Raw genomic sequence first — 18671 nt, forward strand, 5'->3', positions numbered from 1 at the left:
TCTGGCTATCCTGGCGTATGTGTGTATTGCTATATAATTGAGGTAAAAGGAGAAACGTGCTTGTGTGGGATCAAATAAGAGCAGGAAAGAAGCACTGTTTTGTGCTCATGCATGTGAATAAAGCACCTTTGTTTACATTGTGCTGGAACTTGGCTTTCAGGCTCGAGCAGAGAATGTGCCATCTTAATAATTAATGGATTGTCTTAATTATGTTTACTTCCGTTAAAATCTAGGGCATAATTTGTTAAAGGGGTTATTCATGTTTTGCATACACATACATTTGGGTCATCTCTTTTCTTGCCAAACAGTGTAAAATAGTTTTCTCTGCTGCACTATTTTAAAAATAGAAAATGCTAAAAAAAATAAACACACAACAAAAAACGGTAAAACAAACAGGATGTAAAATCGGCATTCATACTGACCCACAGAGAAATTGCAGGGTAGACCTGACTGTTGCCTCCATTATCACCAATCAAACTTACCTTTATCTGTGTTGGATAAAGGTGTTGTGTTAGACCAAGCTATTATCATGTCACAATGGCATGGCATTAATGTTGTGGGTTTAAATGAGCAGCATCACATTCTGTTTAGATTCTTTCATCTGTGTAGTTTGACAGTTGTAATTACATGTTAGAAAATAGATAAATGACTGCTTTGATTCTTTTCATGCACTTCCTCTTGTTTATTTTTTCAATGAGCACATCCTCCCCTTTTTCTCTCAGTCACTGTACTAAGAACATTAACAGTGTCAAAGCTAACATTTATCATATCCTGCCTTTTACTTGTTACTTATTACTCATGCATCTCAGCCTCTGGAGTTCTTGTTAGAACTTTAGCCCTTTGGGGATGAACTTTGACCTTGCAGTAAGGCTTAAGCCATATTAAGAGGCACACTTTGAATGACAGGGTGTGGTAGAGGTCAATACCCATGGGTCAAAGGGGATCAGGGCCAAACAGGCCCACTCCCATCCATTATGTCCTGTTTTCTCTCCCAATCCTCTTTGTCCAAGTTTCATCAGATTAAGTTGTTATAAAAGTTAGTTTCTTGTTTGCACAAGATAATTAACTTATTCCCTGAAGTTATTATCACGAGTTAATAACTTCTTCCTACAAGTTATCATCCCCAGACTTGTGGGGTCCACTGTCTCTTGTCCTATTTTGTTTTTTCCTCCAGTATTCTGGTTCTTACATAAGCTTTACCTTAAATGTAGTTTATGATTAGCTCAAGCTTAGTTCATGGTTAAACAGAACAGTTACAATTTTATTTCTAACTTATCCTCTCCTGTGAAACTCTTTCCTACTCTATTCAGCTTGTCCTCTCTCTTTCTCATTTTGCCTCCATCCTCCTCAGCCATAGCCTTTTCTTTGCTGTTATTTTCCCTCCTCCCTTCTTCCTACCCTGCAACATCTATTCTCTTACTCCTGCCCTGTCATGGCCTCTATACTCTTAAGCCATTGATATACCAATACACTAAAGGGACTTTTCATTTCTTTGTCCACATTAGTGACTGAATCAGCGCATGCGAAGACCTTTTTGTTTTTGTTTTTTACCCAACTCCCCTGTCATCAGTTACTGACTGCTGTTTGCAGTTCTAACCACCGATTAATGCCAATAATAATGGAGCTTCTCCAGTCTGTCGGTTTCATGCACGCAAAGCGACAACATTCAAAAACAAACCACAAGAATGATTTAGTTGCTGTCTCCTTTTTGAAAAATGACAACATACTGTCTGAGAAGAGATGATCTCCTCGGCTATTTAAGTGTTTTTGTAAGCCCAGACTGTTGTGACAAATAGAAGTGTAGGTGTATGTGTTTGTTTGCTCTCATGGAGCCTGATGCTTGATGATTGAGTCCTTTTGAGGCGTAATAGTTAAGAGGTTAAGATTAGATATTGTAAACACATTCAGGATTTAGGACATAACTCATAATGGGAGTTAAACAAGTTGAACCATGTTTTGACTTAATCACTTCCCTGTTTAAGGTAAATTGCAGAAGGATATCAGGTGCCTATGATGCTGGATGTTTATTTACTATACATCATTTGATCATGCCAAGACTAACACTTGGCACTATCAAACACAATTTGTCAGCTAAAAGGAGCGTACAAGAGCAAAGGGAAGAAAACACAAAAAATAAATTCAAATGTAGGAACTGAAGCTTATAAGAACCTAAGAATTAGAAGTTAAACCCAAAACTCTGTAGAAACAGGGGCGTAGCTCAAATTGAATAAGAATAAATAAGAACTAATTCTCTAAATTACTATAATGAAAATGAAATGGGGTTCTAAGTCCTCAAATAAGAAAAAAGGTAAAAACTCTGAGATCACAACATGTTTGAAAGGGTGACTGCCATCGGATGAAAGGAATGGTGCAGACAGCCAATCTGCCAATCACAGGCCTAAAATAATTTACTGATCTATGTTTCAAAATCTAACATCTTAACACAGAAAGTCTTCAGCAGGAAACAAAAGGTCTCATCTTAACTGAGTTAAATTATGATTAATTAAATGTTTAGAAACTAAATGTTTTAGTTTCTACACAAACTGTTCGTAAGGGTGAAGTTGAAGTGTGTTTTGTTGCATTTTCCTGAATATACTGGGTTTATTTTTAACCCCTTTATCTAATTTCCTCCTTCTGTCGTCCTCTTGCCTTTCTGTAGCCAAATGATAATTCTTTCCTACTGTACCCTAAGATACATGCAGACACACAAACCCAGTGAGTAACATGGCACAGCAGTTCATAGGAAACAGCCAGTTATTTCAGTACTTTCAAGACCTTAACGGTCATGTAAGTAAACTTTAAAATCAGTATTGTATTTAAACTAGATTTAAAATTGCTAATAATTAAGAACAAGTTCTGATTTATAGTGGTGGCTTTTAAGAGTATGTCCAGAAAGGTCTTTTGTGAGTAGTAAAGGGGAGGGTCTGTGTTTCTTTCTTTAAGTGGACCGTGGCCTCTTTGTGGAAATCCCCTTTCTTTTTCTCATAGCCACAGACTTCAGAGATTATCTCAGTGTTCATTTGTCTTCGTCTTTCCTACTGTTTTTGTTCTCGTGTTTACCTTTTTGTCTGCCTTTTTTTTTTCTTTATTAGTATTAGCTGTATAGTTTTTTGTTTTGTTTTTTTTCTGCTTGCCATTGCTCTAGTCAGCCTATTTAAATAGAGCCTATGGAATACATTTCTAACTAAAATGTAAAATATTGAAGCTTTATTTACTTTTCTATAAGACTGACCAGAGGCAGACCTCTAAAATCAATCAGTTGTTCTTGGAGCCTTTTATTTAACCATCTTAAGAATTTAAGATGGTTAAATTCTGTTTTTATTTATTTATTTATTTATTTATTTATTTATTTTTGTTACTTCAGCTAGCCTCTTCTTTTTTTTTTCTTCTTCTTCTTCTTCTTCTTCTGGAGACTTCCCTCAAAGTTTAGGGCATTTAGAAGAATGCTTCTAAATAAAGGCTTTAAAATATTGATTTCTTCCTGTTAGAAGGGAGTTTTTCCTTCCCACTGTCGCCAAAGTGCTTGCTCATAGGGGAATCATATGATTGTTGGGTTTTTCTCTATATATTTTTGTAGGGTCTACCTTACAATATAATGCATTTAGGCAACCATTGTTGTGATTTGGCGCTGTATAAATAAAACTGAATTGAATTAATTTCAGGAATCAGCCAGAGACATAAAAGGACTACTTGTCCACTTGTTGCCAACCAATAGCATACTAGAATTTTAGTGTCTTTACCAAAGCAAATATTTAGAGTAAAAAAAATTCTCATCTGTGTCCTTGTTGTCTGATTTATTAGTCTGCAGACTTAAGATTGATTAGTCATGTCTAGTAGGCTAAAATAACAAGAACTTTGTTAGGCCATCTATCTCATAAGAGATTATGCCCCTGGTTTAATGAGTATAACGTATGACGTGCTGAAGAATATCCACAGACATGTTTCCACTCGAGCAGGTTAATTCACAGTTGGGTGTTTTTTGTTTTACACTTAGTTAACTGTAATGTCCGCTCTGAATGCTAGAGTTGTTTTTCACTTCAAGCACACAGTGTCAGTGCTGTTAATGTATACTCAAAATGTAATTATATAATTTGAAATCAGTCATTTGACTGTGAAAATCAACAATCAGTTATTTGGTTCCACCCCGATTCTACGAGCCATTCGATCTCTACAACCACAGTGAGAGCTTGGGCCATAATTCTGGCCCTTGTCCACCTTAAAACATAGTTATCATCCTTCATATCTTGGTGCACACATGGATAATGTGTCTTCATGACGCATGAACCACCGCATTCTTTCTTTCTCTAATAAATAAACGGAAACGACTGAGGGTACCTTTAGCTTACAAATAAACTATTGTGAATGATGTGACTGATCAGTTGATTATAGGGCTGTTCGATATAACAATATATATCGGATGACGATATAAAAACATCTATCGTTTCATTTTACGCTATCGTTTGTTTCGTGGTGTCGCAAAATAAACTGTTTACGGCAATATTTTTTTCATCGTTTTGATGGTCACTGTAGTGGCTATATTAATTTCTTAGTTCTCTCTTTCTTTTATATTTAATATAACCACACTACGGACGGACAAGCGCCTGTTTTTTATGCGTTGTGGTTAGCAACAACGACGGTAACAGCATCGCGTGTCTGCTTGTTTATGTTCCACATAAACCTTTCACAATAAAGCTCAAGATCCTGTTGAGACTTTCCAAAATAAACTGAATTACGTGAAAGAGCAGATTATTTACGGATGAGAAGTAAAAAAAGAGCCGTCAGGTGCTAAAAAATAAACCTTAGACTCAAACAGGCTTTTTCCCCGCAGCACGCCGTGTAATAAATACTCACAAAGAAAACGGCGGCCGTTACAACTTGTGTCTAAAAATGTATAGTTTCATACATCGGTTAAAACACTCAACTCCAGCTACATGACGTGCAGCTGGAAACACTTCCCGCAAGACTAGCTGCCCGAGATTCACAGAATTTACAGAAAATGTTACATTTTTGTGATTTATATCATTATCGGGACAATAGAATTCTTATATGGGGATATGAGATTTTGGTCATATCGCACAGCCCTAGTTGATTACTCACAATGCTGATTTAAATAAGAAATGATATTTTTCATCATGTCTTGTTTGTCCTGCAGGATTTTTTTTTTTTTTTTTCTTTTGCAAAATAAATTGGGTTGCACACTGCAGAATCTAAGGTCAGCAGTCTGTGTGTTTATTACATCACCAAACATATGAAAAGATTGCTTAGTAGACAGAAGTCCTGTCATTTACCCTCGGGTCATTATGTCACACTAGAATTTCCAATTTTCAAAAATGCTGGCTGACAGCTTTTCTGCTTACTACTCGTAGTAAAACCTTGTGTTTTCTGCGCTGACTCCCAGGTGTCACATGTCATTTCCAAACTTATTGCACAGATTAAAGAGAAAATGGAACATGGTAAACGTCAAACATGAACATGGCTCTGACTATTTGTCTCCATGTTTCTCGTCCTCTTCTGTGTTTCTTCCCTTAAGACATTTTGTGTGTCCATTACCACCCCTCCTTTTTGTAAATGATCAGCACTTCAAAGCCTCCATTGAGCAGTGTCAGTAAGCTCCCAGGCTGCAGGATCTGCTGAGCCCAGGCTTACATTAAAGCTTATCCAATCCCAGCTACAGGTGTGCTGCGCTGCCTGTTCCCAGGGGACAAGCGACGCTTCAAACACACCAAAACACAACCTTCAAAAGGCTGCGTGTCATCAGCAGTAATTCCTGAACACTGAGGAATCAGCAGAGTGCTCTGTCATCTGAAACTGACATTGAGAGAGTGAGAGAGAAGCAGAGAGAGTGTGGGCAGAAAAACACACTGTCATTCATACCTTCTCATTATATCCCTGAGTCACAGAGAAAGCCCGGAGCTGAGCTTTCCTACACTCACATTACCAACCGGTTGTGTGGGAGTTGGGATTTTGACCATATGTAGTAATAGCTGCAAGTAACCACATCACTATGTTTGTGTTGGTTTTGTATATTTGTCTTTCTGTTTGTGTATATACATGGATATGCATGTAGGTGTGTCTAAAAACAGACCTTGAGGCATGCTGTGGGGATTGGAGGTGGAGGTTCTGGTGGGGGATCATTGTTCCTCCAAGGTGATGAAGGGAACACTCGTCTATACACTTAGCTATACATTGTAAAGAGATGTTCTAAACCTGGTTACATTGTATATCGATGATCTATAGTGAATTCAGGTCGTGCTTTGAAACTCTTCACAATTGTACATCTATTGTCCTGTAAATGTGAAGGTGATCTGAAAGTATATTATTTAATTTTTTTACTTGTTCAAAGTTTTCAATGTTTTCTTCTAACAAGGTTACAAAAAGCTGTTATGTCCTTCCCACTTTACTTTGAAAATGTTTTAGCTGTCTTTGCTGAGTCAAACGTGGGAAACTGTGAATGCCTTCTGTTCATCTGGACGTAGCGTTTTTGTCACTCATCCAAATGACTTTTTCAGTCGAATGCCTTATTAAGTTTGTCACCTTCCAGTTGGAATTTCTTGATAATCTCAGAATATTTTCATAGTGATCCCTGAAATGGAATCTGCCTCATCTTGAGCTGTTGTATCTCTGCGCGTAGCTTGAAGTTAAGTCTTAGCTAGTTTTAATTAAATAGATTTCCATTTAGCTTGATACTCAGGGATACCCCAATATACCATACATAACATAATATTCTTTTAGGTCGACCAACTCTGTTCTTTCCAAACTCTTCAGTTTTCAGGATCATAGCATCATGTTAACTAATGATATGGACTCAGCTTGTGAGTTTCAAAACAAGATCAGATTTTGGATGGTGGTTGTCTCCCAAATTTTGATCAGTCAGACCAAAAAACAAACGACACGAAGTTTTCACTGAAAGCTGCAGAGGTATCAGGCATTAATGCTCTCTTTGTAAGCTCGGACATATATTAGGAATAACTAAGATATTGCAGATCACAACGTAAGCGCAACATTACAAGTTTTCTCACATATCAGGTTTTTTTCTCCTTATAGCTAATTAATTTGTCCCTTTTTGTAGAGCCACTCAACACCACTCATTTACCTTACACCAGATCTTATTAGATTAGATTAGACCAAGTGCTGGGACATGAACTTTTCCCTAACCCTCTGGAGAGGCAGCTCCATTAATCTCTTGCAATTTGAGCCTGTGTCAGCCCTGTGATAGACTCTGGGCTTTTCCAGCCTGTAACCCACCTTTTCCTAAACATGTGCCAAGATACACTGCACACTCTTCTGACTCTTCTCAGTTTAAGGGAATAATTGATAGTGTTGATACATTGAACTGTATATTGTAAGGTTTGGTCTGATACTGGACAGTGTAGCTTTTGTCCTGTAATGCCTGCGTGTATTGTTTAAATCACTGAGGTTCTGTGAAAATGCCGACTGTTAGGTGGCAGCTCCAGTGAGGGTAGACGTGCTTCTAGGGTGAGTTTCAGCAATAAGTCAAACACACACAACCATTTGGAACTTCTAATTATAACACTGAGTCATACAGAAACTTTGAGTTGAGGTCACAGGTGTTCCTGAATCCATGGTTAGTTTTTATATACGTATGTTTAACTGTTTCAGCTCTATGATGTCACAGATAAAGTATATGTCAGAGACAACTATTTGTATTTGCTATTAAGTCATTCCTAATTTGTACCCATGCATACACACGACACAACAGCAGTGAACATACTTTCACGTTGTAATTTATTTTAAAGAGGCGATGAGCTAATGCCACATGTTCTCATCCTGTTAGTCTTTGGGTGGCTAACGGGAGACATGCTCTAACATGTCAGTGTTTTGAAGTTGGCATTTGGCTATGGAAGGTAACCTCTCCTTAACTGATGTCTGACAGTGATTGAGATGGATCGCAGGGAGGGAAGGAAGCAAAGAGAGACATGAGGCTACTGGAGAGAGCCATTGGCAATAAAAGGGGGGAGGAGGGTGTGTCTGGGAAATGGACTTGTTTTAACATCAAAGATAACTGTACTCAGGACCCAGAAAAGACCTTGCATTTGATTGGGACACACTGCGCTTTACTGTTGGCTCTTCCTGTTTGCCAGAAGCCTTATCCTTATAAATTAGAAGTCTAAACCACCATTCCCACCCACATGGCACAAACCTGAAATAAATTCAGCATCTCAGACCAAGTTGATATTTTAGAAGTGTTCATTCTGCAGATTCTTGCCACATGCTACAGGTTAAACCCAGTTACTGCAACCATACCACAGCTTTATCTGGCTAGTTCCCAAAATGAACACGAGAACAAGGCTTATTACCATATCATTATACAGCATCTCATTTGGAATTAATGGTTAAAATGTAACATTTCGTGATGCAATTTTGAATTTATTGTTCTCTTGGTGTCCAGGTTTTGTGGTAGCAAAGTGAGGCACAAATCATAATGCTTCCTCCACCATGCTTGACTGTTTGGGTTCAGTTCCTTTTTCCTCCAAGCCTAAACATATGCTTTACACCAAAAAGTATAATATAAAAAACATTTTAATCTGTCCAGACAACATTGTTTCAAGCATCTTCAAGTGTTTCTACGTTTGCTTGTTTTTTTTTCCATAAACTTAAGACATGGCAGTTTTGGGGTGTTTTTGGAGTGCTTAACATCATTCTTATTTTGTGTTTTACTGCTTAGACTTTAAGTAACCAGACTGTATGCTTTTACACACAGAGAGAGGTACCTTTTTATAACCCACACTTTCAGCCTCATCTCCTTAATTTGGAACACTTTACTCCAAGTACCTTCTGGAAGAGTCACCACAGAGATTCACTTACTTTCCCAGCTTGGAAGTGTGATTGATTAAACAATGTATTCAGTAAAGACACAATAATCCAACTACTGGAATAAACTAAAAAACACATACATTGGGTTGTATATAACTGTGACTTGGTTGCAAATCAGACAATTTTATGGCGAGTAATGAGTGCTGAAAATTCTGGTAGTTTTGGTAGATTTTGTGTGTATGTTTCATGTGTCGACAAAAAACCAACTGTAAAAAAAAAAAAAAGACTTAAAGATTTCCTACTGTTTGCCTCTAATGTTGTAAACTAAACTATTGTGTCTAAAATTTGATGTGCTGTTTTTAGAACAAAGTGAAACTCAGGGCACACTGTCTGGTGAAGTCACAGAAGGAAAAGAGAAAGAAAATGTATCACCATCATCTGTGGGAGAAAAGACCACTGAGAAGGGTGAGTTTCTGTTGTTTGCCCTTATGTGCACAAATGTTCATGTGTTCATACATCATTGGTCTACATAATGTTTTGAAACCCTCACATCCATGTATTGAGCGGAAGTGGTGAAAGGGCCATACTAAAACAAGAAAAAAGAAGTCTAATTTAGTTGAGCTGGTTCAAAGTAGGGTAGAGCCATGCAAAACGTATGACAAGTAGAAACTTGTCTAATAGTTCCATTTAAGCCACAGTACTGTTGCAAGACAATCCTCTCTAATATTTTAGCTAAACTGCTTGTCATCAGTTTGCTTAAGGAATTAAGGCCTCAATTGTAGAGGAGAGACTCCACAGTGAACTACAGTAAACATCATCTTCACTGCAGCTGGGTTAGCCGCTTTTTTGTCGAAACACTGAGGCTGCTTTGGCTAAATTTTGTAATACTTTATATCACACACATGCTCCTACATATTTTACAGTCAGCATACATCTATTTTAGTTAGAAATGCAAGTGAAGTGTTGTCGAGCACAGCCAGCATTCCTGCTGAGTTTTCACTAATAACAGCCTCCTTAACACAGTAACCTCACAGGCTTCCTATAATGTGAAAATTGGCTACTGAAGGCGAGAAAAAGAATTACTGGTTGGCAAAGGTCACTTCAGCCTGTTTGTTTCACACAAGTCACAACAGTGGTTGGTGGTGACATAATCACTGGCCCCAACGACCCAGCAGCTGGCCAATCAGCTTGCCAGACAGTAAGCTGATTTTTTTTTTTTTTTTTTATTGATTTTTTTTTTTACTCTGGGCTGCTGATCATGTCAAACTTTGAAATACCTTATTGGAACAGTCACTGGTCTGTAACAACGAAAAGTTCCTGTCCCAGGCATTTGAGCCCCAGGTCTTCTGAGTAATTCAAGTTAACACATTTTACAAGATGAACGGAAATCACACAGCTGTCTTCAAAGTTGAACCTTACTAGTAGGCTAAGGCTCATAAACATAGCTGGTACATTGTTAAAATGTGATGGATGCTTTTTTTCAAAATCGTGCTTCTGGATTTTAAAGTCAAAAATGTTACAAGAATATTAGGATGTTAAGGTTTTCACAGGTTTTCTTCTAGCACAGCTTGATGACAGAAAGATTTCAAACTGCTAAATTAATGCTCACTTTCTGATGTCCTGTTGAAATGGTATACTATATCAGGGTCTCCTTTCAGTACATTGTGAAAAATTATCACAGTCCTTTAATCACTTGCATAAACATGAGATGCATCTACAGAGTCTTTGACTGTGATTGTATGCATCAGTGTGCCTGCACACAAACATGGACAGTACACTTTATAAGTGAGTCTTTGTGTTCACAGCTTGCCTAAGCAGGCAGATTCTGCCCCCTGAGTAAATATGGGAAGCTACTGATAACATTCATTTGTGTATAGCAAGGACGCATACACACACCAAAACACACACAGTACACACACGGGCATTTTAGTAGGGGCAGCTCTGTCATGGAATGATAACTTATTTTGTTACTCCAGCATGCTTTGCCTACAGCACTATCTGTACTGTGTACCTGAGATTTTGTTAGTGTTGTGTTCAATATCAGAGTTGAATAAAATGTATTACAGCAGATTTACACCATCTTAAATGACATTCCCTGTTTTACAGAGCCAGGAAGCAAAAGGCAATAGTTCTTCTGAATGAAAGATCTAGGAATTTCTTCCAAGCAGAATGAGAGATTCTTGTGTTGTATTTTTTGCCTACAGTCACACTTCCAGGTGCTGTAAATATACTGACACGGGTGATGCGCCTGGCTCAACGGCACCTTTTGGACCCAATGGGGCGACAGCGGGTCGAAAAAAAGAGTTCACAAACACAGGCAGCACCCAGACAGCAGAGTCCTGCAACTGGACGCTTTTGCGGGAGTCGGACTTCGGCTTCATTAACACAAGCGCAGGTAAAACTTGGAGACATCTTGCTTTGAAATACAGCTAAACCATGACAGTAACAGTAGGTTTTAAAGCGTGTAACTCACAGCACAAGCCTTTTTGTATGGAGAATTGTTGTGTCTTCTACTCAGAGATTTAGATAAGATGTTTATTATTACTCATACCTGCATGTTCTGCAAAAAGCTATAGATTGTAAATTACAAGTCCTTTAAGTTTCCGTAAGACAGGTCCTGGACCTTTTTCTTTTTGTAGGGTTTCTCTGATTCACCATTTGATTCCATTCCAGCATAAAACCTTTGATAAAACTGCTCATGTATCATAGTCACACCTGAGTTTTACAGACCTTGTGTATGAACATGTCTAGAGATAAGATTTAGAGTTGCTGGTAGGGAGGTTTTATTACCATTGGACAGGCTTGCCTGGCTGCTTTCCTGTCTTAGTTTGTTGCCCTGAGCTCAATGGCTGCTTGCCGTAGACCTGTTTTTTACTGGACAGATATCAGAGAGGACCTGATCTTGACATCTGTCATATTTTTCTAAATGCCAAAGCCTTACTTTACTACACATGCAAAAGTATACATTTATTATGAAAACTCACTTGTTCAGTATCTTTTTCTTTCTTTTCCATTGTGACTGACACAAGTGTTTGATGACTGAGAAGATAATGATTAATAACCACATCCTTTTAATTATTTTCCATTTAACCCACCACAGAACAAAAATAGAAGGTGTGCTTGGAAACCCGATCACTGCCGTTGTACGTTACTCTGGTTTTTGTTTTGTTTGGCTCGCTAATAATAAAGTAATATAACGTTCGTATTCACAGTTCATTCAGATTCAAACTTTCTTCCAAGCTGTTCTTTGAGTGCTCATTCCCCTTCACTTCAATTCTTTGCAAGATTTCCTGCCGTTTGGAGACTGATTTTTCTCACCTAAATTGAGTTTTCTTTTGTTTTTAATTTAACCAGCATTCACTGAGTGCCAGCATCTATGAAAGCCTTGAACAAAAGACCAAGTGTCTGACGACAAGAGTTTCAACAGCTCCATTCACAATCCAAAATCCTTTAGCTAAAGCCAATCTGGGCAGCAAGAATCACCAATTTGGCATCTCATGTAAATCACTTGTGACACAGCAGGGCTTATCTCTATAGTCCCCATAATGACTTTACATAATGTTTAGTAACAAGGATTTTCTGAACTTCTAACCACAAGTGTTTGTATCCTTACATGCCAGCACAGAAGCAGCTACAGTAAATTTGGAAAAAGAGGATTATTTGTCGGGGCACATTCCTATATCTTAAAACAAATGCTTATTATTTCAAGCTTGGTCTACTTAGTGTAGTTCTTCATTATTAGCCTGATGACTGAATAAATAAACTGGTCACGTTCAGCAGCACAGCTCAGTTAGACAGTGCTGTGAGCATAAAATTGATGGAGCTTTGGGTTATGAAACCACACAGGTCACTAAATCTCTGGAGGTGGTTGCATTTGGACATCCAGCTCTGTTCATTCGTTTGGAACTGCACTTTGACACCACAGCTTGGTACATAAAGGATTTTCTGTGAAAACAACTTTTTTTGTTTAAGTGACCTTTTTGTCACAAACAAACTGTTGCTCTGATTGTCCATGAAGTAAGTGACAGAATAACTGGATTTCTTAGGGTTTTGTGAGAGACTTTGGGCATGCAACCTGGAAACAAATCGGAAGAAATTTAAAAAAAAAAACCATAAAGATGATCGATTCAAAACTGGAAGTGAAAAATAATAGAAATAAGAGCAGCGAAAAAGAATTGGAGGTGTCCAATTGATCTAGTGTGCCACAAGCAGACAAAGTTTGAAAACATAAAAGTGCAAAGAAGCTTCAGTTAATTCTGTTGAATAACTCTTAGAGGATTTTATTAGCTTGTTTTCTGTCTGCCAATCACGATCCCCGTTCATTGTCTATAAAAGTGTTGAAGTTCAGTTTTGGCACAATCAACATCAACAACAGCACTTTGTGGTAAAGAATCAAATTGTGTAGCATTTAATTTGTGTGTTTGTTTGTTTTTAATTTATAGAAAATGCGCACAGTTGGTATGACACAGTACCGTCTTAATACACATTCATAATTAATGATATTGTGTCACTAGCTGATGAGACAGAATGGGATACATCTCATCGCTGTGATTCAGCCCCAAATCATCTGGTTTCAGCTCCTTTACCAGCTCCTTGTTTCTTCTTTCAGATTCGATCCAGGAGGCGAACGCAGCAGAGAGGCGTCACGAATCAGCCAGTAGTGGAGGAGAGCAGTGACGATGTTACTGTGGGAGATGCAGAAGATTGCGAAAAAACTGAAGGGTAAGGAAGTTTAATTTTGAGATCTCTGTACTCAGCTATATTATTTAAAACTTTATGCTTGACTGTGGTTTAGAACAGTGTCCACTGTTCCACAGTGGATGAGTCTTTTGTTTGTTTGTTTGTTTGTTTGAAAGGAACAGCACAAACAGATACGTTTGTCTAGGATTTTCCAACGAAATATGTACAATCCACAATAAATCCTTTAGAAGCTTATACACATTAACACCTTCTGATATCATCATTACTCTTCTCTCCATTTCAGACTCCCTTTGTTTATGTACATTAAACAAAGTCATGAAACCCTCTCCTTTCATCAACACCTTTTCTTTTATGCTCATTTAAGTGGTGGGCTCTTTGATTCCCACAATCCGGTAAAATTTCCCCTGCAGCTGTTTGGGCTGTAAGAAACCTTTTGTGCATGAGTCATTAACAAATTGGAATGTGAGATTATAATTTTGTCCTGAGGGCTGCTCATCATCAGTCCCTTTGTCAGACTATGAAACATTTTCATAGTTAGGTGTGTACAAACGTAATTTGGTCTTCACTTTGTAGGGCTTATTCAAGAAACTCTTTATCTCATAGGGACTTTACTGTATGAGAGGTTTTCCCATGCATACTTAAAAGTGAGTAGTAGATACTTTCGGTTGCTCCGAAACTTTAATGGGGTTCCCTCTGCGGATTCATATGCATATTTACTCCAGACAGCCTTAATGCCAGACATGTTTATCCAGGCTTGGGACAGGCACTGGAAGTAAATTGATTTGTGACCTCCACCGCCCATGCATATTTAAAAGTGGTTATGCACACACGCAAATTAGCCCACACATACATAATACAGTTAACAATTAAAAGCATGAGGAACAACACAAACAGACGCAAAAACTCGTATTTAAACATGCATGTCCTAAACTACAGGATTGGGCTAATGTATTTTTTCTTTTCATTCCTTTATTTGCAGTAAATATAAAGGGAAACTACAGAAAGGGGTAATTTAATGTCAATGTTATATTTTCCCATTTTATTGGTTTCATTTGTTTCACTGGCCCATTAAACATTTAACTGGTTTTAATTACTTTTAAATATGTTTGGGTAGCTTAACCTTAAATATTTAGTGTAGAGCACTAAGATTTTTAACAATCAAAACCTTCAGTTGTGTTAAAATCTTAACAATATATGTTTTGGAGTAAACACTGTGCCCCGTGCTCTTGCACTCACACCTGCATGCTGCAGGTACTGACATAGAGGCGGATGGTTGATGTCTTCCTGCATGAAATCTGCCAGATTTGCAGTTTATTTGCATGGGCAGACAAACACAGGCAGCTTTTGTCTTACCTCATTTTAAAACAGCTTTTTCACAGTGTAAAACCAACCAGCACTGGATGGAAGTAAGTGAAAAGTGTGTATGTGTGTGTCAAAGAGGAGAGTTGGCAGCACCACAATGAACTACCACCATAATAACATGATTACTGTCACTGCTTTTTTGGTTATTTTGTATTTGTTGTATGTAAAAGTGAGAGTAAGAGGCTGCCTGGGGCCCGTTCTTCGTACCTCGCTAAGTAGGTTAGCCGGATTAGATTGTTGACGATTTCGCGTGATCCTGGATCAGTCGGTTCCCCGAAGCTCATCCGGGACTTGCTGTCATAGCAACAGAGCCGTAAGCGTAAACCTGCTCGGGAGCAGGTTTACTTTATGTAAACAGGATTAGATCGCGGCCACGCAGGTATGTCCGCGTCATTCATACGAAAGCAACAGCGATATTCCACCACTGTTTCACCATAAATAAATAACATCAATGTAACTAAAGACAATGCAGCACCTGATCCATTTATTGATTTCACACAGGTCATTTCCTAAAAAAGGGAAATGTACTATTAACATTCTATTACATGTATGTGATTATTACAGATTTAATTCATATTTCAGAGTAGCAATTGTAAATTACTTCGTGTAATCAAGATGAGAGACCACGGCTATAAAAGCGAAGGTGGATTTGGGAAGCCTGTTGCAGCCATGTCCTGTCCGTATACGCGAGCAACCCATTGCGGAAGGTGCAAGATTGATAAGGAGAGTCCTCAGAATTCAGCGTATATTGCGGGACAGACAGGATCCTTTAGCTCAGCGCGACAGTGTGCTCATTGAGAGATATCGATTTTCCCGTGAGGGTATTATTTACTTAACCAACTTGTTGACGAGGGGGTGCAGGACCACCACCTGTCTTTTGTTGCTCTGCCCTTTTCTTGGTTGCTGTTATAAACAAACAGATTATTCCAGGGTCTCTTTCCAAGAGACTAAAAGCAATATAAGTGATAAATATTACCATTCTGTAGAATATTCTTATATTTCACTTTTACCTGTTCCCATGTTCTAGTGGGTCCTGTCGTGGCTCTAATGTGACAGAGGATAAAATATAACATATTATAATATAATGTAATATAATATTGGATAATATAGTGTAATATAATAAATCTACCCTACCGCCTACTGGTGTTGGCCAGAGGGGCCGATGGCGCGATATGGCAGCCTGGCTTCTGTCAGTCTGCCCCAGGGCAGCTGTGGCTACAACTGTAGCTGCCTCCCCCAGTGTGTGAATGTGAGAGTGACTGAATAGTGGCATTGTACAGCGCTTTGGGTGCCTTGAAAAGCGCTATATCAATCCACTCCATTATTATTGTTATTATTAAATTACTTACGAGTTTAATTTGTCAGCAACTTCCTGCCAGCCCTCGCTCCTTGCTTTTGCAGCCTTTGCAGTGTTCCCTTGCGTTCTGATTAAACTCTGAAACTCCTGAAATCCCTCACTCAAGAGTTCTTGCTCTGCTGCCGAAAAATACCGAGCCGAGCGCGCTCCGTCGACATTTTCGCCGACCAATCAGAGGGTTGCCGATCAATGTTTCTACTATCGATGCGTAGCCCCTTTTACGACACCCAGTGATGTCACATTACTGCGTCCAGCTGTAGTAATCGTCAACAGCAGGTGTGTTCGGGGAACCGGATTAGCGAGCTCACAGTTAGCGCGATGATTTGATCTTGGATGTGTCATTTGATCTTGGATGTAGTAAGCGACGTACGAAGAACGGGCCCCTGGGCTGATACTCATTTGCTTTTGTTCGTGCACGTACTCCTAAATACATTTAACAGTCTGGATGCTTCTATTTTTAGTCACAAATGCAGGTGAATCGCTTACACTGTCCAGTTTTGCACACCCTTCTTGCTGTTTTTGTTACCTGGGATACTTTTTTTTTTTTTTTTGTTAACCTGCCAATCAGGCCGCTGGTTTTGCCAAACACCATGTAATGAAACCTTAATCCTTACATAAGAACACAGACAGTTACAATTTGTGCTTGCTGCATGGTAGCATACAGTCATTTAATTTTTTTTTTACTTTTACAATTTCACAGTCACTTAAAGTATTGTTCTCTATTGTGAAACCAACTCGGTTTTCAGCAGCTTTTAGAATTTCACAAAAGTCTTCTAATCCTCCCATTGTAATGGTTTTTTTCCCCTCTCATAGGCTGTCACACTCATGTTAGTGGTGTGTGTGTGTGTGTACATGTGTGTGTACTCATGCATGTGTTTGTGCTCATGTTTCAAGCATACTTGTCATTCCTCGCAGCTTTTGTCTTCGTGTCAAGTGGTTTAGGTTGTTGTAACCAGGCTGTGGGTCACCAGGGGTCACCACTGGGATTATTGTAATAGGGTGGCAAATTAGGGGATGAGGGTTAGGACCAGGCGGTGAAAATGCCTACTGTCTTAACAAGCTGACTTGTCTCACGCTGACTTACCTTTGTTTGAATGATGACGTATTCACAATGTGGAGGTTTAAAAATAGCCAAATCTTGCACCCAATCCTTGGTGAATTGGATGTGCGCCTCCAGAGATTTATGATTGCAAAACTGGTTCGCCGTGTATGACTCCACAGACAAGGTACGAGAATATATCATGGTAAGTCAATAGCGGTTGGTCTTGAGGGTTTGTACTCCACTGCTGTAATTCATACGGGTCCACATTTCCAATGCACACTATTTTTTGCAAGTACCGTCTCTCTGCATCCGGACGCAATCTGTCTCTATACCGTCCTTTTTCTTTTGAGCTGCTTTTAAGTATGGTTCGTAGCAATCTTCCTTCCAACACAGTGTTTGTTTTAATTCGTGGCCTGCCAGTATGGCTCCCACAATGCATTGTTGCGTTATGTCAACTCCAAAGCCCTATAAAACCAAACTGAATCCCCTTCAAGATGAGTTGCGTTCCAGATGCGTTTTTTACAGAAGGAGAAATATTTTGGTATTTAACAATAACGATAATAATACAAGTGTGACTGGATGATATACCTTTTTCAGAGTCAAACACTAATGCAGGTTTAGGATGATAGCATTGGTAATTGTTTTCCATTATCTGAGATGGTAATAGAGCTGTTTTAAGTTATTATACAGATTAATTAAACCTCATATTAGCCTGTAAGATTGTTGTCACATTAAGAACACACGTTTTAAACATTAGACCGATTTCTCGTCACGGCAGGTCAGTGAAAATGAAGCAGTTCACACCACCCAAGTGTGAAATTAAAATGTTCAGTAACAAAGACAATGAGAAAAATCCTTTGCACATCTCACTTGTGCGGAGTTTTGCATAATTTAAGTCTGATCCAGTTTGTTAGCTTTGTTCTTTTCTTTTTGTTTCTCAGCAGGGCTTCAAGGATTCAGTAAAAATACATTTTTAACATTGCTTACTGCAAAGGATTTCTAAAATGTTCTTAATTTAATCAGCAAGTCACTGAGAGGGTGGGCTCTGTTCTCTTCTCTTGAGGGCAAACAAAAATACTCAGTTTGCATCAGGATTATTTTTTCTGTATAATGTGTTCACAAACGATTCATATGTTGAACCAGGACTTGAGAGTTACTGTGTGCTCACAGCAAACATCAAAGAAAAACATCTTGCTTAGGATCCTATCAGGCTTGGCTAAGTAGGGCCAGCTTCAGCGGGGTCAAAGTTCAGGGATTGGTGGTAGTGTGTGACCCCTGTTACACTAGGAGGTCACACTACTTGAATACCACAGTCACTTGGCATTATACCAAGACTGCGTGACATACCTATCCCTGTGCAGTGTTTGAGTATTTTTGCTTAGCCTTTGTCTCAGAGGTATACTGTCAGACATGTTGAATTTGTTAAGAAACCAG

The 18671-nt window shown here is 38.6% G+C and overlaps 1 protein-coding gene across 1 annotated transcript in view; it reads left to right on the forward strand.

The window, feature by feature from the left end:
- Positions 1-18671, forward strand: part of si:ch211-266k8.4 (uncharacterized) — a 62703-nt gene that overhangs the window by 28298 nt on the left and 15734 nt on the right. Inside the window, exons 11-13 of the mRNA XM_004569417.5 lie at positions 9139-9240; positions 10980-11170; positions 13385-13497. Coding sequence (XP_004569474.3) covers positions 9139-9240; positions 10980-11170; positions 13385-13497 — 406 coding nt within the window. The remainder of the gene's footprint in view (positions 1-9138; positions 9241-10979; positions 11171-13384; positions 13498-18671) is intronic.

This window comes from Maylandia zebra, linkage group LG7, assembly GCF_041146795.1.
Source record: "Maylandia zebra isolate NMK-2024a linkage group LG7, Mzebra_GT3a, whole genome shotgun sequence".
In the NCBI taxonomy this organism is placed as follows: domain Eukaryota; kingdom Metazoa; phylum Chordata; class Actinopteri; order Cichliformes; family Cichlidae; genus Maylandia; species Maylandia zebra.